Source organism: Phyllobates terribilis, unplaced genomic scaffold (genome assembly GCF_046119375.1).
Source record: "Phyllobates terribilis strain yellow unplaced genomic scaffold, ASM4611937v1 Scaffold_115__1_contigs__length_5345438, whole genome shotgun sequence".
NCBI lineage: Eukaryota > Metazoa > Chordata > Amphibia > Anura > Dendrobatidae > Phyllobates > Phyllobates terribilis.
This window is the reverse complement of record NW_027362875.1, coordinates 3,855,138-3,880,300: the sequence shown is the minus strand read 5'-3', so window position 1 is coordinate 3,880,300 and position 25,163 is coordinate 3,855,138. Positions and strand designations below refer to the sequence as shown.

At 47.7% G+C, this 25,163-nt stretch overlaps 1 protein-coding gene across 1 annotated transcript in view; it reads left to right on the top strand.

Annotated features, from left to right (window-relative positions):
• The window catches only part of LOC141201431 (uncharacterized), a 30,439-nt gene extending 5,817 nt beyond the window's left edge, over window positions 1–24,622 (top strand). Inside the window, exons 2-7 of the mRNA XM_073663419.1 lie at window positions 8,420–8,543; window positions 8,673–8,852; window positions 8,936–9,059; window positions 9,143–9,240; window positions 9,439–9,529; window positions 22,784–24,622. Coding sequence (XP_073519520.1) covers window positions 8,420–8,543; window positions 8,673–8,852; window positions 8,936–9,059; window positions 9,143–9,240; window positions 9,439–9,529; window positions 22,784–24,519 — 2,353 coding nt within the window. The 3' untranslated portion in view covers window positions 24,520–24,622. The remainder of the gene's footprint in view (window positions 1–8,419; window positions 8,544–8,672; window positions 8,853–8,935; window positions 9,060–9,142; window positions 9,241–9,438; window positions 9,530–22,783) is intronic.
• Window positions 24,623–25,163: the final 541 nt, after the last annotated feature.

Genomic DNA, 25,163 nt, shown 5'->3' with positions numbered 1-25,163 from the left:
CTGCCTTTCTGTGACTTTTCCACTCTCTCTGTATCTCTATTGCAACCTGCTGATGATGACACTCGGTGACACTCAAAGCTCAGTGACCACTTTCATCTGAAAACATCCTGCTTCAATTTCAACGCCTACATTTTTTGGGCGATTCATGGATCAAACACTTGTTGTGAATTTTGCCATTAGGCTCCTTGTTAGAGAACAGCAAGTTGTGCAAAAAGTACTGTAGGGTTTCTACTCACTCAGCAGCGGTTGAGCAAGGCACCGGTTTCATTAAAATGTCCAGGCTAGTTTATTAGAACTTCATAAACCACTCAGCATAAGCTAACAAAAAGACGCCTTTAACATACCTGGCGGCGTCCTTGCATAGTGGTCCATCTCCCACTGTACAAGGGCGCGCACTTGATCTCCAGTCCAGTCTCCAGTTCAGTCAGTTGGCTTCTGGTCACTGATATGCCAGGTCCCGTTTATGTTTCCTGCCTCTGGTATCAGTTCCCGTGTTTGAACTGTGTCCTGTCTGTATTATCTTCTAGCCTGTTGTCTTCTGCCTATCCTGGAGGCTGTATTTCTAGGCCTGTGTGAACACGCTCCTTGCCTGTTCGTTCCGCCTTCTAGAGGCCGCATACCTAGACCCGCTCCTGTATCTTGCTGCTGTGTCTGTTCTTGTCTGAATACTCTCCTAGCCCCTTTCCTGTTTTTCTCTATGTCCGTACCTTCCCTTTTTCTGCAGAGTCTGAACTCGTACCTAACTCCTGCTCGTTGTCACTGTCACTTCCGTTTGTGAGTTTGTGGTCCACTCGCTACTTCACTGCAAGTACCCTGTGGGTATCTGGTTCTGCCTTTCCCTTCCTGTCTGTTCCGTGTGTACTGAGCCCTGTCCCCTCCGCTCTGCCTTGCTTGCCCCTTCGGCGGTTCTTGCTTGCTCAGCCCTGTCCACCGCGTCTGCGGTTTCGCCTTGCTCAGCCGTGTCCACCGCGTCTGCGGTTTCGCTTTGCTCAGCCCTGTCCACCGCGTCTGCGGTTTCGCTTTGCTCAGCCCTGTCCACCGCGTCTGCGGTTTCGCTTTGCTCAGCCCTGTCCACCGCGTCTGCGGTTTCGCTTTGCTCAGCCCTGTCCACCGCTTCTGCGGTTTCGCTTTGCTCAGCCCTGTCCACCGCGTCTGCGGTTTCGCTTTGCTCAGCCCTGTCCACCGCGTCTGCGGTTTCGCTTTGCTCAGCCCTGTCCACCGCGTCTGCGGTTTCGCTTTGCTCAGCCCTGTCCACCGCATCTGCGGTTTCGCTTTGCTCAGCCCTGTCCACCGCGTCTGCGGTTTCGCTTTGCTCAGCCCTGTCCACCGCGTCTGCGGTTTCGCTTTGCTCAGCCCTGTAGACCGCGTCTGCGGTTTCGCTTTGCTCAGCCCTGTCCACCGCGTCTGTGGTTCTGCTCTGCTCTGCCTTGACTACCGCACCTGCGGTTTCGCTTTACTCTGTTTGTTTGCCAAATGTGCGGCTCCGAATTTGTCTCCCAGTCTGTACTGGACCCTACCCAGCCTGCGCTCTAGTCTGCCTGTTCCTGTATTCCCCGGTGTGGGTCAACAGCCGTGTCCGGAGTCTGACCTGGAGTAGACCCTGGTCCCTCTGCTCGGTTCCTCCCTGGTGCACTGGCGTCGTATGCCGTCGTGCGACCTTGGTCGGATCGGGCAGATACTTAGTTACGCCCCTCCAGACACTCTCCGGTTCATGGCACAGTGGAACCACTAAACACGCACACGCCAGTCAGTCCGGGCGTGTGCATTACAGCATGCTCATGCCATGGTTCCCGTTGAGCCCCACGGCCTTCGCTCTCTGAGACGTTTTCCAGCGAATATGTGCATTAAAAATAAATAAAAAAAAATATATATATATTTTTTTTGTTTAGCTGAGTTCCAGGCGAATTACGCACCCGTCCAGATGGATCTTTCTGCACTCGTTCCTGCGGATCCGCCACGGTACTATGGGGATCCAAGACAGAGTCGTACATTTGTGGAGCAATGCATGCTACACTTCAAGTTCTACCCTCTTTGTTTTCCCACCGATCGGGCTAAGGTGGGATTCATGATGTCTTACCTAGCGGGTGATGCCTTGAAATGGATTACCCCCCTATGGGACGCACAGGATCCTATCGTCCTGGACATAATGGCCTTCCTGGTGGCCTTTCTAATGGTCTTCGATGATCCGAACCCGGAGGCTCCTGCTGAAGCTTCACTTTCCAATATCCCGGAGCAGCCCCGATGGGTAATGTGTGTGGGTAGCGCACTAGTCCTCCTGCCCGAAGAGACTACTGCCCATCCAGAATCCACACAGGATGACTACGCTCTTCGGAATACTTCTCCCAACCTCAAGAGGCAGTCCAGACGTGCTAGGCGTAGAGGCAAGCCGTCACGCCTGGGTCTGTCCTCCCAAAGACCTCCTGATTCCAACCTTGAAGTCCCTGCTGAAGCTTCATTTCCCTGTATCCCAGAGCAGCCCCTACGGGTAATATGCATGGGTAGCGCACCTGTTCTCCTGCCCGAAGAGACTTCTGCCCACCTAGAATCCTCCGGGATACCACCTGATGACAAATGGAGAGAGACTTCCCTACACCCGGTACCCGATACTTCGTCGGCTCCGTCCTGTGAGCCTGACAATGGGTACCTCAAAGCGGTAGTTAACCCCGAGTCTCTATACCCCTCCGACCAGGCGGAGGACCTCCAGTTGTCTCCAGAACCCTTCGGGGTGCTACCTGGTAGCAAATGTACAGAGTCTTCCCTATACTCTGTACCTGATACCTCGCCCGCTTCTTCCAGTGAGTCCGACCTAGTGTACTCCGAAGCAGAGGTTATCCCCGAGTCTCTACACCCCTCCGACCAGGCGGAGGACCTCCAGTTGTCTCCTGAACCCTTCGGGGTGCTACCTGATAGCGAATGGACAGAGACTCTCCTATACTCGGTTCCTGATACGTCGCCCGCTTCTTCCAGTGAGTCCGACCTACTGCACTCCGAAGCAGAGGTTACCCATGAGTCTCTTCACCCTTCCGACCTGGCGGAGGACCTCCAGTTGTCTCCTGAACCCTTCGGGGTGCTACCTGGTAGCGAAAGGACAGAGACTCTCCTATACTCTGTACCTGATACCTCGCTCGCTTTGTCCAGTGAGTCCAACCTAGTGTACTCCGAAGCAGAGTTTACTCCCAAGTCTCTACACCCCTCCGACCAGGCGGAGGACCTCCAGTTGTCTCCAGAACCCTTCGGGGTGCCACCTGGTGGTGAATGGACAGAGACTTTTCTATATTCGGCACCCGATACCTCGCCTGCTTCGTCCAGTGAGTCCGACCTAGTGTTTTCTGAAGCAGAGGTTACCCCCGAGTCTCTGCACTCGTCTGACCCGGCAGAAGACCTCCAGGTGTCTCCTGAACCCTTCGGGGTGCTACTTGATAGCGAAGGAACAGAGACTCTCCTATACTCGGTACCTGATACCTCGCCTGCTTCATCCAGTGAGTCTGAACAAGTGTAGTCCGAAGCGGAGGTTACCCCCGAGTCTCTGCCCCCCTCCAACCCGGTGGAGGACTTCCAGTTGTCTTCTGTACCCTCTGGGGTGCCACCTGAAAATATGTGGAGAGAGACTTCCTTGTGTGCTGTTCCTGGTACTCCACCCGTTTCGTCTGTTGCTGAGGATGGCTGGATAGGAGGAAGCATCCAAGCTACCCAGAGGAGACCAGTTTTTCCGGTGGACAGTGGAAGTGATCTCCTTGAAGTGAAGGATTGGCCCTCGAATTCCCTGCGGAAGATTCTGGCAGGCCTGAAGAAGAGGGGGCGTAAGGGGGGGGTACTGTAACATACCTGGCGGCGTCCTTGCATAGTGGTCCATCTCCCACTGTACAAGGGCGTGCACTTGATCTCCAGTCCAGTCTGCCAGCCTGGCTTCCCTCCATGCTGTCTGTTTGCCTCTGTGTCTGCTGCTTAAGGGTGGCGCCCGATCACTTCCTGCTTTTTGTACCTGCTGCAGGCACACCCCTTGTGCATCCTCAGCCTATTGCTGTCTGTCACCTGGTATTTAAGCCAGCTGCTCCAATTAACCCATGCCTGAGCATTGTGTTCAGTTAGTTGGCTTCTGGTCACTGATATGCCAGGTCCCGTTTATGTTTCCTGCCTTTGGTATCAGTTCCCGTGTCTGAACTGTGTCCTGTCTGTATTATCTTCTAGCCTGTTGTCTTCTGCCTATCCTGGAGGCAGTATTTCCAGGCCTGTGTGAACACGCTCCTTGCCTGTTCGTTCCGCCTTCTAGGGGCCGCATACCTAGACTCGCTCCTGTATCTTGCTGCTGTGTCTGTTCTTGTCTGAATACTCTCCTAGCCCCTTTCCTGTTTTTCTCTATGTCCGTACCTTCCCTTTTTCTGCAGAGTCTGAACTCGTACCTAACTCCTGCTCGTTGTCACTGTACTTCCGTTTGTGAGTTTGTGGTCCACTCGCTACTTCACTGCAAGTACCCTGTGGGTATCTGGTTCTGCCTTTCCCTTCCTGTCTGTTCCATGTGTACTGAGCCCTGTCCCCTCCGCTCTGCCTTGCTTGCCCCTTCGGCGGTTCTTGCTTGCTCAGCCCTGTCCACCGCGTCTGCGGTTTCACTTTGCTCAGCCCTGTCCACTGCGTCTGCGGTTTCGCTTTGCTCAGCCTTGTCCACCGCGTCTGCAGTTTCGCTTTGCTCAGCCCTGTCCACCGCGTCTGTGGTTTCGCCTTGCTCAGCCCTGTCCACCACGGCTGCGGTTTCGCTTTGCTCAGCCCTGTCCACCGCGTCTGCGGTTTCGCTTTGCTCAGCCCTGTCCACCGCGTCTGCGGTTTCTCTTTGCTCAGCCCTGTCCACCGCGTCTGCGGTTTCGCTTTGCTCAGCCCTGTCCACCGCGTCTGCGGTTTCACTTTGCTCAGCCCTGTCCACCGCGTCTGCGGTTTCGCTTTGCTCAGCCCTGTCCACCACGTCTGCGGTTTCGCTTTGCTCAGCCCTGTCCACCGCGTCTGCGGTTTCGCTTTGCTCAGCACTGTCCACCGCGTCTGCGGTTTCGCTTTGCTCAGCCCTGTCCACCGCGTCTGCGGTTTCACTTTGCTCAGCACTGTCCACCGCGTCTGCGGTTTCGCTTTGCTCAGCCCTGTCCACCGCGTCTGCGGTTTCGCTTTGCTCAGCCCTGTCCACCGCGTTTGCGGTTTCGCTTTGCTCAGCCCTGTCCACCGCGTCTGCAGTTTCGCTTTGCTCAGCCCTGTCCACTGCGTCTGCGGTTTCGCTTTGCTCAGCCCTGTCCACCACGTCTGCGGTTTCGCTGTGCTCAGCCCTGTCCATCGCGTCTGCGGTTTTGCTTTGCTCAGCCCTGTCCACCGCTTCTGCGGTTTTGCTTTGCTCAGCCCTGTCCACCGCGTCTGCGGTTTCGCTTTGCTCAGCCCTGTCCACCGCGTCTGCGGTTTCGCTTTGCTCAGCCCTGCCACCGCGTCTGCGGTTTCGCTTTGCTCAGCCCTATCCACCGCGGCTGCGGTTTCGCTTTACTCAGCCTTGTCCACAGCGTCTGCGGTTTCGCTTTACTCAGCCTTGTCCACCGCGTCTGCGGTTCTGCTCTGCTCAGCCTTGTCTACCGCGTCTGCGGTTCTGCTCTGCTCTGCCTTGACTACCGCACCTGCGGTTTCGCTTTACTCTGTTTGTTTACCGCATGTGCGGCTCCGAATTTGTCTCCCAGTCTGTACTGGACCCTACCCAGCCTGCGCTCTAGTCTGCCTGTTCCTGTATTCCCCGGTGTGGGTCAACAGCCGTGTCCGGAGTCTGACCTGGAGTAGACCCTGGTCCCTCTGCTCGGTTCCTCCCTGGTGCACTGGCGTCTTATGCCGTCGTGCGACCTTGGTCGGATCGGGCAGATACTTAGTTACGCCCCTCCAGACACTCTCCGGTTCATGGCACAGTGGAACCACTAAACACGCACACACCAGTCAGCCCGGGCGTGTGCATTACAACGCCCTTTTCCAGCACAGTGAAAAACAGAAAGTAAATAGTTCAGACAGTGCTGTGGGTTCGCCTACTCAGGTCAGTGTCCTTTAGCAGATAGCCTGTAGGTCTCCACAGTTCCAGTCACAGACACTGAATGAGACACTTGGTCTTCATTTTATCTGCCATACCACACCCCCGGCTGGGACTATGTGAGCCCCACTCTTTGACTGCTCGTAAACTCGGCCCTGATACGCCCTATTAACCCTCAGCACTATCTGTCCTTGAGTCTGCTTTCCAAGGCTTACATCACCGAAGCTACCAACCTCGATGATATATATCTCCCCTCAAGCACCTGTGTTACATGCACGCCGCCTAAGCTCAGATAGGGGCGAGACCGATTACATGAATTCGTTGGAATTCTGGGGGAACAGTTATTCCGGGCGACCATAGGCTGCAGCTTCTCTGAGGCACAGGACAGATTCAATTGCTGACCAGACACATTTGAAAGAGTCCTCATAAACGGTAGAACAGTAACATTTAATGAGGTATGGCCAATGCAATGTACATGTCTCTTTGAGCAACAGGCTCCAGTAATAACAGTACAATCTTCTTTGCAACTCAGCAGTACACAGTGTATTATCCTGTAGCACAGTTTAAATGCATACATAACCACAGGCTTTTCCTTCACAAGGACTCAATTGTACACAGCATTCTTTATCCTGCATGGAGATGGGGGGGGGTGTTTGATGAGGGAGACGATCCCTATGACAGGATTACTTCCAGTCCTTATCTTCCTGGTCGACAATGCTCCACACTGTTAGTTCAGGGAGTCTATCTGACCTGTGTTTAGCTTCCCACCTGACCTGAATTCTGTTTTCTTGCCTTCTATGAGATACAGATCATAAGCCACCTTTCTCTTCGGCTCTGGACAGAGAGTAAACAACTTCCCCACAATCCCCCTGGGGCTCTGCTAAAACACTCCCCTTCTTCTGTGACTGTGTTAACCCCTCTAGTTGGTGGATGCTTCTGGAGCACAACACTTCCTGTCTCCTGTGCTTGTGTTACTTCTAATAGTTGCTGAATGCTTTTAAAGCAGCAGCACTACTTCTGCACGTCACACCTGTCCGGCGGCCATCTTACAGTACTGAAACATTGAACAGTTGGATATGTGTATCAAAACATTAAGAAATGGTCACATTAAAGAGGTTATCCACTGCAATGTGTAGTTGGCAGATGGATTTAAACCTAGGAAATAAGGCTTTCTTCAAATACCTTGTGTTTCCAAATGTGCCTGTGAGCAGCGCTATCGTTGTCCTCTTAGCACCATCATGTGACCCCCGGCTGCAGTTGCCTCTGATGTCTGGTGACTTCACGTCAAGTTCCGGAATTGATTGACTGGGCTGTGGGCGGCGTTTCACCACATGTCACAGCCCAGCATCGTGTGCGCTCTCTCTTCACTGCTTTCATTAACAGAGTGCCGCAAGCCCGCGAGATGCTGGGCTATGAAGTGATGAAACTTCGCCCACAGCCCGGTCAATCATTGAGACTGGGACATCAGTGATGTCGGGTCAACTTCCAGTTCTGGGAGTTGCCATTTTTGCCCAGTCTCTTTCTTATGGTGGAGTCATGAACATTGACCTTAACTGAGGCACGTGAGGTCTGCAGTTATTTGGATGTTGTTGTGGGGTCTTTTGTGAGCTCTAGGATGAGTCGTCGCTGCACTCTTGGGGTAATTTTGATCGGCAGGCCACTACTGGGAACATTCACCACTGTTCCATGTTTTTTGCTATTTGTGAATAATGGCTCTCACTGTGGTTCGCTGGCATGTCAAAGCTTTAGAAATGGCTTTATAACCTTTTCCAGACTGACAGATCCCAATTACTTTGTTTCTCATTTGTTCCTGAATTTCTTTGGATCGCAGCATGATGGCTAGCTTTTGAGGATCTTTTAGTCTACTTTACTTTTTCAGGCAGGTTCTATTTAAGTGATTCCTTGATTGAGAACAGGTGTGGCAGTAATCAGGCCTCTATATGGCTAGCGAAATTGAACTCCGCTTCCCAAAGATGTGATAAACCACAGTTAATTTATGTTTTAATGGGGAGTTGGGGGGGGGGCAATCACTTTTTCACACAGGGCTCTGTAGGTTTGGATTTCTTTTTCCCTTAATAATAAAGACCTTCATTTAAAAACTGCATTTTGTGTTTACTTGTGTTACCTTTGTCTAATGTTTAAATTTATTTTGTGATCTGAAACATTTAAGTGTGAAAGAATAAGAAATCAGGAAAGGGTCGAACACTTTTTCACACCACTGTTGGTTTTATTAGTAGATGTAAAGGAATCTAAATACTGTACAATAATCTCCTCATATGTTCCCCTTATTATTCCCAGTAATTGTATTATTACACAGGATTTTTATGATATTACATCGGCTCATCATCTTCTCATTCTGATCTCTACAATATCGGATCCTCTTAGTGAATATCTTCTATATAAGAGAATTTTCCTGAATTACGCATCAAAGATGGATATGGACAGAGACAAGATGGCTGAGAAAATATTACACCTCACCCTAGAGATCCTCTTCCGACTTACTGGAGAGGTGAGAGATTCTGATGATGTCTCATTACATCATTCTTATCTAAGGGAATAACAGATGGACAGAACTGGAGAGGTGAGGACTCTGTAAATGTCTGGAGGGAGATTTATTAATGTGTCTCTCCATAATCAGGATTACACACTAGTGAAGAAGACCTCTAGCGAGCGCTGTCAGGACCCTGTGTCTGAATTATGGGGAAGACCCCTGAGTCCAATCACATGGCCTCCACCTCACCCCCTGATGCATGAGGACATCAATGACCAGAAGATCCTAGAACTCATCTACAAGATGATTGAGCTACTGACTGGAGAGGTGACACTACTGGGAATGCTGGGACATTATACAGTAACGCTATGGAGGGATCGAGGTGGTGACTGTATCATTGTATGTGTCAGGTTCCTATAAGATGTCAGGATGTTGCTGTCTATTTCTCCATCGAGGAGTGGGAGTATTTAGAAGGACACAAAGATCTGTACAAGGACGTCATGATGGAGGTTCCCCAGCCCCTCACATCACCAGGTAATAGACAGGACTGAATACACACAGCCTATAATTATCTGTATGTAAAGAATAAATTCAGTCCCTGTATGTGTTTCCTCCAGATCTATCCAGTAAGAGGACAACACCAGAGAGATGTCCCCGTCCTCTTCTTCCACAGGACTGTGAACAAGAAGATCCCAATGTTCCTCAGGATCATCAGGTAGATGGAGAGCAGGTGTCATGAGATCTCCCCTATGATGTGTAGACGGCTGTGAAGGTCTTGTGTTCAGTCTTGTTTTATCCACCAGTATTATATGTTTTATACTTGTGTAATGAGAACGGTGGAGATGACAGGATTAGAGCTGCTCATAGATGTGACTTCTCCATCTGTCTGTGACTTTTATAATATTTGTTTCAGGGTGAAGATCTGACCCATATTAATACTACAGAGACATATGTGAGGGGTGATGAGCGGTGTAAAGAGCAGATTCCTACATATGACTACCCAGGTGAGTAGTAACCACTAAATGCAGAGAAGTCACAGATTCTTCTTAGGCACCGGCTGTGGCTGCTTTATCAGTGGTGTAGTCCGGCCGTATCACAATCGTGTGATCACCATTTTGCCTCTAGACCACAACATTCTCTCAAGACCAGGTCCCGTCTCCCTGAGCTAACTTAACTTTTATGATTGAAAATATTAAATGTGCAGTGAGGGCCAAGTGTGAATTTCTGTAAAATAACAGCAGTTTTACCCTTAATCCTGACTTTTCAATTTCTTTTTAAACCGACTAACTTCAAACCAGATTGTGATAAACTATACAGAAAACATTACATCTGTGCCATGATATATCTCTAAGCTGTGTGTGGCTGATGGCTGTAATATACATTTATTCACGTCTGCAGGAGATGTGTGGCCATGGCTCGAGCCCTGGTTTCATGGATTTGTTGAGGGCAATAACCCTTCATGGTTGACCAAGTGAGTGTCAAATTATTATGTTGATTGCAATCCACAGAAAACCAAACGGAAACAATGTTCTGTATTGGGAGGATTCAAAGAATCTCTGATCCCGTTTATTTTGCTTAGCATTTTATATTGTTTTGAGCATATCAATAGCCAATCACCTACAGGCTGACCAATGTTAGTACAATTATTACGGAAACACATATATGGTCACAGTAGTTCGAAGCACGATGGAATTTTACAAGGTCCATCCTGGCCTAAACTAGTTAGATAACAGGAGCGGAGTGTCTGACAAAAAAAAAAATGTTATTGTGAGAAAAGTTAGTGTGGGAAAGATGAGGCGAGAGAAAAGAAGGAAAGAATGTATGTTGTGCAAGGAGTGATAATAACATGATTTTGAAACAAGCAGACAAAATGGAGTTGCTATAGCATGAATATCATTATGTCCTTTACATTTTCCCCCCTAAAAATTATGTTATTATCAACATTAGAGGTGCTATCCCAGGGTCATGCTTTGAGCCTGAGGGACATTGGTCTTCACTCAATTAGTGCCCTTGTTACCAATCGAGGCTGTCGCGGCATGTCCATCCCCCCTTGTTGGTTGATATAATCATAAAGCTCTGATCTTCAGACGTGAGTTTGGTCGGGGCGTGCGGGTGAAGGTCATCATTCCCTTGTCGTCCAGGTCCTCAATGCTGGTCACATCTGGGAGGTCCGTGTACAGTAGCACTGGATGTCGGTTAACAGCGTTCTCCTTGCTCTCTGATGACTGGCAGGTTTTCCTCATGCAAAATGGGATACAATAAAAGACTAGTTTTAGTAAGACATATATTAACAAGATGCAAGCAACAATATGCAACATTCCTTGTAATATTCCAGCAATCCACCCACCAATCCCTTTAAACCAATTAGCAGGATTTAAAAAGGAGAATGTATCAGACCACCAACTGTCTTTGATCAATTCGTTATGTTTGTTATATTCTTCCCTGAGTTTCCTAATGTCTTCCATTTTAGTCTTTAACCGTATGGTAGAGTCGGGGTCAATATAGTGACAACAGGCTGGGCCTATAACCTGACACATCCCTCCTTGAGCTGCTGTCAAATAGTCCAGCACTAAAGTATGTTGATTAGCTACTGTAATATGTTGATTCTGCACTGCAACAGTAGTATTAATTACTTCCAGCACACTCCAAATCTGGTCATCTAAGTAGTCAGTGACTTCCACTAATTTGTCCCACATTTGTGTTACAATAGGGTAGAGGAAGACAGTACTGGCTATCTTATTGGGTATACTCATTTGTACTAAATGAGGTCTTCCTGATGGGCGTGGATGGCTCTCATATCTACTTTACTATGGGGAATAAGATAAGTGGCTGGAGTAAGCCGGGCCAACGTACAAGTCCACCCTACTCTGACTGGGAGCCATTTATACGCATTATTCCCACAGACCCAATATGTGGCTGATGGCTGATCCCATAAAGCAGAGTGCTGTAATACTAATTTATGTACCAAATCGATAAAAGCGGTGTTATTTGATAACATACACCATGAAGGCATTTGTCCCAGGGGGCTACAGTATCCAATATCCGGATTGCCACATGTTGGATCACTAGGCTTATATTCAGAAGATTCATTGCAAGGGATGTTACCAGATATTTTATAACATGTGTCATTGGTACCTTTTATAAACAGATTTGCATGTACCCATGAGTGATTATGAATGTATCTTTCCAACAATGACAGTTTAAAAGCATCTGCCGTACTAGGAGTAGCATTAAAACTGATTTGTAGACCTTCAGTTGGTATGAAGCCTAAATTAGTCAAGGAAGACTTGTTTCTGGGCACCCATTTGTTTCCTTTAAGGGCAAGAAATTGTAGGTGTCTACTGGTAGCAGTAAGATTTCCTTGCCACCAGGGGAGATACAGTGGTGTTCCATAATCTACTAAACTTAGTAGCGTTATTAGCAAGGGCGTCGCTACAATTGGGCCAGTTTAGTATTTCTTCCAGAGTGACTGGGACCGCCAGAAAAGGCATACTAGTGGCTGAAACTGGTGAGTGAGTACATATCCAACAGTCACTGATCGGGTTGTTCTCTAATTGACTCAATTCTTGTACCAAAATCTGGTGGTGAGTAATGAACTTGTTATTAAAAGGGTCAGTACTCTGTTGTAGGCTATTCCAGGTATTGACTAGTCTAACCATACATATTATCATAAAACATCTCAGGATGGTTGACGTTTGCAGTGTGAAGCATGGATCCATGTTGACTTCCCTTCAAGTTTTACTGCTGTTTGGGTTGTAAGGAGCACTTGGTATGGTCTGTCATACAATGGTTCTAGTCCGTGTTTCCGAACATGCCTCTTCACATACACATAATCTCCGGGCTTGAGGGTTATGATAACCTTCTGCATCAGCTGGATCTGGAATAGAAGATGATACTAACGCATGGGTGTTAGTTAAGGCTTTGGCAAGCTGAATCACATATTGCACAACATGATCTGTTTCTTCTGATAATCGGTGTGGGGTAAATCGAGCTATAGCTGGTTGTGACCGAAATAGTATCTCATAGGGTGACAGTTTATGTTTCCCTATGGGGGTGGTGTGTATGTGATATAGTGCAATGGGAAGGAGCTCAGGCCACTGGGCCGTAGTCTCCTGCATCATTTTGATCAATTGCCTTTTCAGTGTGCCATTCAATCTCTCCACCTTGCCGCTTGACTGTGGATGGTAAGGAGTATGCAGCACCACTGTTGATCCGATCATGGTAAGTATTTCTTGATATACGCATGAGGAAAAGGCTGGTCCCTGATCACTTTCAATAACTTCTGGGACTCCATACCGGCAAACAACTTCAGAGACCAGTTTCATGGCGGTAGTCTTGGCAGTCATATTTGGAACAGCAAATGCTTCTGGCCAGCTGGAAAACATATCCACTACCACTAAGCAGTATTCATATCGTCCTGCTTTACGGAGAGTGATATGATCAACTTGCAATCATTGGAACGGATACTCTGGTTTAGCAAGGTGTTTTGTCGGTACATTCTGTAATCTGCCTGGGTTGCAGGTTTGGCATATTGTGCAAACTTTGTTTTGTGCGCTCAACATGGTGGAAATTCATGGGGCCCAATAGAGTTTCTGTACCAGTAGCAAAGCTTGATTCTTCCCTCGATGCACCGGTCCATGGGCCAAGGCTGCAAAGGCCTGATATAGGAGTAGAGGCAAACAATACAGTTGTCCCTTTTTCCATAGCCCATCTATCAATTTAGCTCCCGCCTCCTTCCGTGACTCGTTCTTCTTTAGAGACTTTTTGCTATGTGCAGCGTAGCTTTGTGATTGGAGGGACCAGTTGATGAATTTCTGCAAGTTAATCCTGGGTTGGCACGGAATTTAGCTGTTTGGTCTGCTGCCACGTAACAGCCATGGACATGGATGTCGGAAGAAGAGCTGCTCGCTTAGCATGGAGATCAGCAAGTGCATTACCTCTTGCTTCAGGGGCATCTGGTTGGGTATGAGCTTTTACCTTTACGACAGCCAACTGTCTTGGTAGTTGTACCGCTTCCATCAATTGTCTGACGCTTTCACCATTTTTCACAGGAGAACCTGCAGTCGTGACAAGGCCTCTCCTTGCCCAGATCTCCCCAAAGTCATGTGCAATCCCGAAGGCGTATCTCGAGTCAGTAAATATATTCACATGTTTTCCTTCGGCCTGTTAACAAGCAGCAATCCGAGCTTTGAGCTCTGCTTCATGTGCTGACATACTGGGAGGTAAGGCTGCAGCCTCTACCAATGTATCTTCAGTTGTGACAGCATATCCAGTATGAAACCTGCCAGAGGTGTCAGCATATCTGGATCCATCCGTATATAACGTAAGTTCTTGGTCATCCAAGGGTACTTCCCCCCACTAAAACAAGTGGAGTTGACTCCGCAGTAATTTTCTTCCAGACAATCATGTGGTGGAGCCTCTTTCCCCTCTCCCTCAGGTGCTGGTAGCAGGGTGGCCGGGTTGATGGTGGTGCACTGGTGTAATTTCACATTTTCTGGCAAAATCAACGTACACTGCAGGTGTCTCTGTGTGGACAGATGTTTAGGTTGCTGTAAAGCCAAAACAGCCACAATATCGTGTGGAGCATAAATGTGAGTCTCATGTCCAAGGATGATGTCCGTCGTTTTTTCAAGTAACTGCTGTGTGGCATGAACCGCTTGTAGACAGCTGGGGGAGGCCCTGTCTACCGGGTCCAGACGCGCTGAGTAATAAACGACCGGGCGCTGCTTTGTACAGTGTCTCTGCGTGAGAACCCTGGCTGCATGCCCTCCTGTCTCGGAGACATACAAATGGAAAGGTTGAGCATAATCCGGGTTTCCAAGGGCAGGGACTGTCATTAGCCTTGATTTTAGTTGCTCAAAGGCTTGTTGCAGCAGTTCTTGGTGGTCCTTGTTGTTTACACCAGCCAGAGTGTCTTCTTTTAATGCATCATATAGGGGTTGCATCAGACGTGAGGCTCCTGGGATCCATTGTCTGCAATATGTACATAGTCCGAGGACCCGTTGCACCTCTATGGGATCTTTTGGGAATGGTACTAGGTAGATGGCCATCTTTCTTTCTTCTGTGAGATGTCTGGCACCCTGAGTAAGGCAGTGGCCTAAGAAAACCACTTGACCGAGGCAAAACTGAAGTTTCGAGGCTGAGACTCGACAATTCAGTTTTGCTAGATGCTTGAGGAGGCTAACACTGGCCCTGATGGACACTTGCTCCGTGGGGGGACACAAAAGAAGATCATCAACGTATTGTAATAGTACTACCTCAGAGTTGTCCAGCTGCCACAGCAGCAGACAGCTAGACATGTTCTTTGCAAACTGATTAGGGCTATTCTGCGCTCCGTGCGGCATCACCGTCCAAGTCAATTGCCTTCCCTGATATGTAAATGCAAACAGAAACTGACAGTCTTTATGTAGTGGAATGCTGAAAAAGGCGTTTGCTAAATCAATTACTGTAAACCAGGCTGTGGTAGATGGTATTTGTGAGAGAAGTGTATGTGGGTTAGGCACCACAGGAGTTTCCACGACTGTCGCTGCATTTACTGCCCTCAAATCCTGCAGCAATCGATAAGCGGGCGGCAGCCCCGGTTGGGATTTTTTCCTTACGGGGAACAACGGCTTATTGAATGGGGAGACACAGGGGATTAGTGCCCCTTTCTCTAACAAGGTGTGAATTTGCTGGTGTAGACCTTGTTCTTGTGCATGTGTGAGCGGGTACTGGCGAACCTTGGGAAAGGGCGCTTCGGGCTTGAGGTACACCTGTATTGGTTCTACCGGCAATCTCCCAATGTCGTCTGGGCCTTGTGACCACAGATGAGAAGGGATTTCCTCTGTGTATGGAGCTAACCTGGGATCTTTTGGGAGATTTCCAATCGTATTTGATATGTTAATCATAACCGTGGGTAGCGCCCGTAAGATGCAGACCTACTCTATGTGTGCATCATAGTTTGGATCCTTTAAAGTAAGGATCATCTGACCATTGTCCTGGTATTGAATTCGGGATCAGAATTTAGGTTTGCTCCTAAAAGATTTACCGGGCAGGTCGGGGATATGACAAATTGTGCCATTACTTCCGGAAATGGGCCAATCGGAATAGGTTTAGTGAGAGTGTGTTTGTTAGGTCTGCCATCTACACCGATCAATATTAGATTGTCGTTAGAAAATTGGACTGGGAGACCCTGAGGCAATTCAGTGGATTTTAAAATGGAGTTGGCCGCCCCAATGTCTACCATGAACTTCACCGGATTTCCTCCTATTGGGAGAACTACAGATGAACAGAGCTCGGGGGTGGTTACGGGCATCACGATGGCAGACTCTGGTTGGCCTCCATTTCAGACTGGATGGTTTTGGGGGACATTGTCTCGTGGGACGTGCGTCCTATTTCTAGATAGGGGGGCTTGGGCGGTGCACTGGCTAGCAGGGGTGTGACAGTCCCTTTGGAAATGTCCCGTCCGGCCACACCTCCAACACTGATGACAGGAATTCACTACTGGCCTTTTCCCGGGATACATTACTCGCTGATCAGGTACCACCATGGGGTAATAGTGGGGCTGTAAGGGAGGATACTGTGTTGCGGGTACTGCGGATGCATCAACTGCCACTGCAGCGGGTTTGGATTTAGGCTTAACCGCAGAAGCGGTCCGGGCGACACTTTTCTGGAAGCTTTTTGCTACCTTTAGGGCATCTCCTGGGGTGGCTGACACAACATCTGGTCGTACAGCCAATATCACGTCCTTGATTTCAGTCCGTAACCCCTGGATAAAGGTGGATACTAACAGCTGGCAATGACTTTTAGTATGTAAGGAGAACCCAAGGTCCTTATAGACCCGTATAAGGCCTCCATAAAACTTCTCAGCCGACTCTCCCTTCTCTTGAGTGACATCTGTGAGGGTAGTGGATTGATCAGCCAACTTATCCAGAGCCTATATTTTAGGGCTTGACAGAAGTCAACCCCACTCTCATTACGTATTGGCGTCTAATGCTCTATTATATGAGACATCAGCCTCTACCATGGGATAATATCCTTCACCGGCTTTTACATGGAGCAGGTGTAAAGGATCTTGCCTTGTTGTTGACTATATCTCTCTGTTTGCAGACATGCCCCTTTAAAAAGCCATGGGGGAATGTTCGGGATCCGGGAGACGGTTACACAGAGTATCCGTCTGTACTGGGGTAAACTGGGAATATTTGGGTGGGCTGGTATTGTGGTCCGCTTCCTCCATTTCCTCCATCTTTGTGAGAGGGGGTGAAGGTGGAAGAAAATCAGCATGAGAACTCTCTGTTGGGAGATCTTGGAGGTAGGGGAACACTGGGGGAGACCAGATATCGGGTTTGATTAGTTGAGCGGCATAATCAACGAGATCCCTGTCGATGGCCAAGAGTCTTATCTCTCTCAATTTAGTTGGATGCGTGTTGATGTTGCTTTATAGCCCCGACTATTATTTTGGCCACATCTTGTTTTGGATGTCAAAAAATACCGGTGGAAATAAATGGCAGGGCTAGGGTTGGGACCACATGAAGCTGTGATGCGTATGCTATGGTGTTTTGAATTATTTCTGTAAGCAGGTGTTGTGACCTGGGTACATCCAGAGGATCATATTTTGGTACCACCGCATGTATAACATACTGACATGATAGCTGTCCCGCTCTTGTAGCCATCACTTCTCCTTCTGTTAATGGACCGTGGTCACGGATGTAATCGTTGGATGCAGTTTGTATTGTAAATCCCCCAATACAAAATATTTCTGCTAGCCCTCCCCCCATGCTGTAGATTTGCATTTGCTGCGTTTACAATGATCCCAACTTGCTGTTGCGTTATACTCCCCATGCCTATTCTCAGTATAGTAGAAAATTCCGAAGGACCATTCAGTAATACAGACGCCACCTCCTGGTACTCGTGTCCATGTTCTATTTCCCCAGTTCGGAAGAGGGTGAATAGGGTAGAGTTCGGAGGTCCCTGGGTCTCCCCGAATGAAGTGTGGACCATGGCGGGAGCAGGTGGGGGCAATGGTTTATAATACCCGCCGTCAGCGTTAAGTAATGGGAAGGTTGGTGCTACAGCACTGGGTCTGCGGGTTCCATTATTATTATGTCTCGCGCCATCCCAGATTGGTGGACCCAACACACATTACAAAGACAGCCATCTGGGTTATATGGTGGTGGCTGGCCACCAGTGGGAAGTGCAGGGTATTTAATCTCCTTAGGTATAAACTGCTCAGTTTCCGGATTCAGGGGCTGGGGTACGGCTACATTTGTGGGGGTAGGGGATGCTTCTTTAGGGGCTTCTGATTCAGTTTGTGGACACATAAGTTGGGAAGGTGAATCTTCTTCCTCCTCTACCTTTTTCCCATCAGCTTCATTTTGTAGCACAAAACAGCCAGTCTTTGTTACAGTGCTAGATAATTTTCCTTTCTTGACATAAAGATAATTGAAATAACCAGGCTTCATCTCCTCCTCTATTTGAACATATCCATCACCACAAATCTCATGTGCAACTTTCCTAAACTTTTCAGCATCTTCCAACAATCCACAGTCAACTAGTCTTCCCCTTTTCTGCCGGATTCCTTCGTCCCACAATGTAGGCTGAAGTCTCCCCTCCATGGGAAAATTTAACACCTTAAACACTTTTGGTGCATTCTTAAATGATCTTTTCCCCTCTCGACCGACCATGATAGTGATCACATCCTCTCCCTCCTGAGGGGGAGACACTTTCTTTCTGCTCCACGGAAACATTGATTAATCACTGCACTTCTGCCTTTCGACTAACAAAGATCCTTGATTTGTGCAGAGTATGAGTCCAGCCGGCCTCAACTGTTCCACTGACTCACCCCTCCCTTCGGGGAAGTTACGTACAGTACTAGGTGAAAGGAGGAGAGCTCGCGTCTGCAGCCGTCCGGACACTCGACATACTTATATCTGTGTGTGTGTCCTACCCAATCTTCTATCACCTGCCGCGACTTATACTAATAGTGTTCAGTCTCCTAAGAATCTTTGTCAGAAGTTAAGGAAGATTCATACAATATTCACTTGTCAATCCGAGGTGGTTCTGCTTTAAAAGTTATCAATATCAGACCCCTAATGGGACTACACCCCTATAGTCTCACCTTTGACTATATCCAACCAAGACATCCGGAGATACTGCAAACAACCATGCACCACGTGGAAACCACACCAAATGGTCAGTATCACTAGTAAAGAACTCGTGCACTTATCGTGGCTTTTGTGGGGGATGATCAGTCCCAATTCCAGTGGGGGAGGCCGAAAGCAAGTCTCTCTTTGTGGATGTCCAGAGGTGGTGGGGCCTCCCTGGTTAGGGATCCGAGTTACGGCACCAAGCTGTTGAGGTAGGGCAGCAATGACCCTTCACATTTGACCAAGTGAGTGTCAAATTATTATGTTACAAGGTTGATGTAAAGGACATATCGATATTCATGCTATAGTTACTTCATTTTGTGCTTGCTTCTAAAATCATGTTATTATTACACCTTGCATAGCATACATTCTTTCATTCTTTTCTCCAGCTTCACATGCAATTTTCTCACAAGAACCTTTTCTCTCAAGAACATTCTATGAAACACCCTGCTCCTGTTATCTAACTAGTCTGAGCCGGGATGTATAACCTTGTAACTTTCCATCATGTGCCGAACTAACAATAATATGACCATATGTGTGTTTCCGTAATAATCGTACTAACATTGGTTTAAGCCTGTAGTATGGCTGTAGGTGATTGGCTATTGATATACTCAAAACAATATATAATGCTAAGTAAAATAAACGGGATTAGAGATTCTCCGAACAGGAAACAAATACACAAGCCGGGAGCTGAGAACAGAGGACTGAACCAGAGGAGGAGAAGAAGGCTGTATCTGGCAGCTTCCGGCAATATGCTTCCAGCTTTAGTAGGGTGCAGTGCTTCCAGTTGGCTGAAGCAGGAAGCCGATTACTCCAGCTGGACAGCACACACACCCATACTGCCAGACTGGATAGTACTAATGGTCCCAGGCACCCTAATCTTAGTGGCTGGACAGAGCCTGCGCCGCCCAGAGTTTATGGTTCTGATGTCTCCTCCATCACCAGCGCCGCCTGCAGGATGAATAAGGCGGCTTCTGGTTAGAGAAGCAGACGTCGCAGGAGCAGATCCCAGAGGAGATGGGACCCACCATTTGCAGAAGCCCTAATGTGACCAAATTGCAGAAAACCAGAGCAATAGAAATCCCCATAAAGTGACTCCATTTTGGAAATTATAACCCTCAGTGAAATAATCTATAGGAGTAGTGACTATTTTGACTCCACAGGCACTTTCCAGAAATTAGCACGCAGTGGATGTTGGAGAGTGAAAATTACAAATATATAATTTCATTACCCAACACATAGTGCCCAGATTGTGCTCCAGGAGACACACACCATCAATTAAGTGGGTTCTTCTCACTATAGTAATGTCAAATATGTAACATACCTGGCGGCGTCCTTGCATAGTGGTTCATCTCCCACTGTGCAAGAGCGCGTACCTGATTTCCAGTCCAGACTTTGGCATCTTTCCATGTTGTCTGCTCTGCTCTGTCTGCTTAGGGCGACGCCTGCTGAACTTCCTGTTACTTGTAGCTGCTGCAGACACACCCCTAATGCGTCCTCAGCCTATTGCTGTCTGTCACCTGGTATTTAACCCAGCTCCTCCCTGGAATCCTCGCCTGAGTATTGTGTTCTGTCAATTGGCTTCTAATCACTGATGTGCCAGGTCCTGTCTGTTTCCTGCCTTGCGGTATCAGTTCCCGTGTCTGAACTGTGTCCTGTCTGAACTATCTCCTAGCCTGTTATTTCCGCTATCTAGGGGCCGCATACCTAGACCCGTTCCTGTATCTTGCCTGTTCCTGTCTGAACACGCTCCTAGCCTGTTCTTTCCGCCTTCTAGGGGCCGCATACCTAGACCCGCTCCTGTATCTTGCTGTTGTGTCTGTTCTTGTCTGAATACTCTCCTAGCCTGTTTCCTATTTTTCTCTATGTCTGTACCTTCCCTTTTTCTGCAGAGTCTGAACTCGTACCTAACTCCTGCTCGTTGTCACTGTACTTCCGTTTGTGAGTTTGTGGTCCACTCGCTACTTCACTGCAAGTACCCTGTGGGTATCTGGTTCTGCCATTCCCTTCCTGTCTGTTCCATGTGAACAGAGCCCTGTCCCCCCTGCTCTGCCTTGCTCACCGTTCCGGTGGTTCTTGCCTGCTCTGCCTTGCTCACCGCTCCGGTGGTTCTAGCCTGCTCTGCCTTGCTCACTGCTCCGGTGGTTCTAGCCTGCTCTGCCTTGCTCACCGCTCCGGCGGTTCTAGCCTGCTCTGCCTTGCTCACCGCTCCGGCGGTTCTAGCCTGCTCTGCCTTGCTCACCGCTCCGGCGGTTCTAACCTGCTCTGCCTTGCTCACCGCTCCGGCGGTTCTAGCCTGCTCTGCCTTGCTCACCGCTCCGGCGGTTCTAGCCTGCTCTGCCTTTGCTCACCGCTCCGGTGGTTCTAGCTTGCTCTGCCTTTGCTCACCGTTCTGGCGGTTCTAGCCTGCTCTGCCTTTGCTCACTGCTCCGGCAGTTCTAGCCTGCTCTGACCCTTTGCTCACCGCTCCGGCAGTCTCGCTCTGCTCTGACCCTTTGCTCACTGCTCCGGCAGTCTTGCTCTGCTCTGACCCTTTGCTCACTGCTCCGGCAGTCTCGCTCTGCTCTGACCCTTTGCTCACTGTTCCGGCAGTCTCGCTATGCTCTGACCCTTTGCTCACTGCTCCGGCAGTCTCGCTCTGCTCTGACTCCTTGCTCACTGCTCCGGCAGTCTCGCCCTGCTCTGACCCTTTGCTCACCGCTCCAGGTGGCCTTGTCCTGCTCTACTCTCACTCACCGCTACTGGCGGTCTCGTCTTGCTCTGCTCTTGCTTGCCGCTCCGGGCGGTCTCACTCTGCTGTGTTTGTCCACCGCATCTGCGGTTCTGTTCCTGAGTCCCAGTCTGAACTGGGTCCTATCCACTCTGTGCTCCAGCCTGTCGTACCAGCCAGTACCTGCCTGCCTGCATACCAGTCATGCTCGCCAGCATCCACCCGTCTGCATTCCAGCCTTGTCTGCCTATACCCACCAGTCCGTGTGCCAGCCTAACCTGCCTGTTCCAGTATTCCCCTGTGTGGGTTAACAGCGGTGTGCGGAGTCTGACCTGGAGTAGCACCTGGTCCCTCTGCCCGGTTCCTCCTTGGTGCACTGGCATCGTATGCCGTCGTGCGACCTTGGCAGATACTTAGTTACGCCCCTCCAGGCACTCTCCGGTTCATGGCACAGTGGAATCACTAAACACGCACACGCCAGTCAGTCCGGGTGTGTGCATTACAAAATACATGGATGCTAAATGTGTTTTGTGCACATGCAAGGCTTTCAAGTGAAGGTGAGGTTTGACTTTGGGGGAGCGGATATTGCTGGATTGGTTTATGGAAGCCATGTTGCTTTTCAAAAGCCTTTGAGCCACTAATAATGTGGAAACCACTGGTTTTCCATTGACAGATGATGGACCTGAGTGGGGACTTGTTTTTTGTGAGATGAGTAGTTTTATTGGTGTTATTTCACCTACATAACATTGGTTGGTGGCTTTTTATTCCATATTTGGGAGGCAGAATTAACAAACAGTTGAACACTACGATCCACTGGTTCATCCTATGAGGTTTTTTATTAGACTGTGAACTGTTATTGTCTTGATGAATAATGACGGCTAACATAGGGCAAAATTAAAAAAAAATCACAGAAAAAGATACAGCTTTACTAACACCAAATCATATAACAAATGCACTAGCAGGATGCCACAGACCCCCATGATAAAGGTGGGGGCAGCGCAGGTGCAAAATACTGATGGAGCAACCACTCACAATCATACCAATTCATGGAGGGGGTGGTATTAAAGATGCACACAGAAGAAGCTTGCATAGGACGCCAGTCACACAGGTAGGTGAGATGCACAGTGTCTGGCGTAGCCTAATGATGCCCATACTATTACATCAGGAAGGCTGCCCAGCACTATATAAGTGCACCCCACATGGACAGACACCTCAGTACACCCAACCAACACTAAAATGCTAATGCATGTGTTAACTGATTTGGTGTTGGTAAGGCTGATTTTTTTCTGTGATATGTTTTCTTGCTAAATAATGATACTTTTACACAAAGTTCATTTTTACAGAGAGTTTAAGTAGAAATAATCAACAATACAAATTTTAAGGATATGTTATTCATAAATAATAATTGGTTTTATTCTTGGCAGATGACTGTACCAGGAGATCAGAGGAACAGCTGACATCTTCAATTTTTAAATCAGATGATCTTGAGATTACACAAGATACAATTGAAGTAAATGCCATTACTCCAGATATACCATCATCCCTTCACAGCAAAGATCTGTCATCTGATCATTTGAAACAGGTCCTGTCTTCTGATTCATTACCGACTACTAAGGAAAATCAAAGTCACAAAATAAGCATTAAAAAACAAATTGCTCCTAAAGCAAAGAAGCCATTTTCATGTTCAGAATATGGAAATAGTTTTTCTCTAGAAAAGTCTTTTCTTAAATATCAAAGCATTCACACAGCAGAAAATAGATTTTTTTGTTTCAAGTGTGGGAAATTTTTTAACCAGAAATCAAATCTTGTTAATCACCAGAGAAGTCACAAAGAGGAGAAGCCATTTTCTTGTTCAGAAAGTGGAAAATGTTTTACAGAGAAATCAAGTTTAATCAAATATCAGAGAACTCACACAGGGGAGAAGCCTTTTTGCTGTTCAGAATGTCAGAAATGTTTTAACCAGAAATCTTTTTCCTGTTCAGAATGTGGAAAATGTTTTAGCCGGAAAACAGATTTGGTTGAGCACAAGAGAACTCACACAGAAGAGAAGCCTTTTTCCTGTTCAGAATGTGGGAAATGTTTTAGCCGGAGATCAGTTTTGGTTGAGCACAAGAGAACTCACACAGGGGAGAAGCCTTTTTTCTGTTCAGAATGTGGAAAATATTTTAGCTGGAAATCAGTTTTGGTTAAGCACCAGAGAATTCACACAAGGGAGAAGCCTTTTTCCTGTTCAGAATGTGGAAAATGTTTTAGCCAGAAAACAGATTTGGTTGAGCACAAGAAAACTCACACAGGGGAGAAGCCTTTTTCCTGTTCAGAATGTGGAAAATATTTTAGCTGGAAATCAGGTTTGGTTGAGCACAAGAGAACTCACACAGGGGAGAAACCTTTTTCCTGTTCAGAATGTGGCAAATGTTTTAGCCGGAAATCAGTTTTGGTTCAGCACAACAGAACTCACACAGGGGAAAAACCTTTTTGCTGTTCAGAATGTGGGAAATGTTTTATCTGGAAATCAGATTTGGTTATACACCAGAGAACTCACACAGGGGAGAAGCCTTTTTCCTGTTCAGAATGTGAGAAATGTTTTATCCAGAAATCAGAGTTGCTTAAGCACAAGAGAACTCACACAGGGGAGAAGCCTTTTTTCTGTTCAGAATGTGGGAAATATTTTAGCTGGAAATCAGGTTTGGTTAATCACAACAGAACTCACACAGGGGAGAAGCCTTTTTCCTGTTCAGAATGTGGGAAATGTTTTATCCAGAAATCAGAGTTGCTTAAGCACAAGAGAACTCACACAGGGGAGAAGCCTTTTTTCTGTTCAGAATGTGGGAAATGTTTTAGCCGGAAATCAGGTTTGGTTAATCACAACAGAACTCACATAGGGGAAAAGCCTTTTTGCTGTTCAGAATGTGGGAAATGTTTTAGCCGGAAATCAGATTTGGTTATACACCAGAGAAATCACACAAGGGAGAAGCCTTTTTCCTGTTCAGAATGTGGGAAATGTTTTAAAGATAAATCAGAGTTGGTTAAGCACCAGAGAACTCACACAGGGAAGAAACCTTTTTCCTGTTCAGAATGTGGGAAATGTTTTGTGAAGAAATCATCACTTCGTATTCACCAGAGAACTCACACAGACGAGAAGCCATTTTCATGTTTTTAATGCGGGAAATGTTTTACACGGAAATCAACCCTTGACAAACTTCAGAGAAGTCACACAGGGGAGAAGTCTTTTTCATTTTTAACCGAAAATTATATCTTCATAAAGGGGTTGTCCACTACTAGGACAACTTCTTCTTATTCCTCATGTTTGGCCTTTTTAAAATAAAAACACTCATACGCACTTCCTGTTCTGCCGCCGTTCCATTGGTGTCACAACTCGCATTTCCGTAAGGATGTTAAATCACACAATCCTGCTCCCAATCAACGCCACCTTCAGACGTATTGTACATCAACAGGAAGGACATGGCCTGGACATAGCACCAAGAGGATGCACACACTGAGAGCACTCTCTTCAGACCGTGCTCCTGGGGGAATTATAAGCAATTTACAGCCTCAAACCAGGGGAGAAGTCCTGAGGAGATAATTTGCATATTCCCACTGCATTTTGGGGTAAGTGAAGAGTCTCCGCGAGCTCAAAGAACACTGGATTTTGGCTGTTGGAGCTGAAAAGAGGACATAGGTAAACCGCGCGCCTACCGGCGCGCGCATTTTGAAGCTTTTTTTTTAAGCTTTTTTCACTGTTTTCAGAACATTAACAATAAGAACATGGAAGAGTCCAGGAGCCATTTGGTGAACTGCATATCC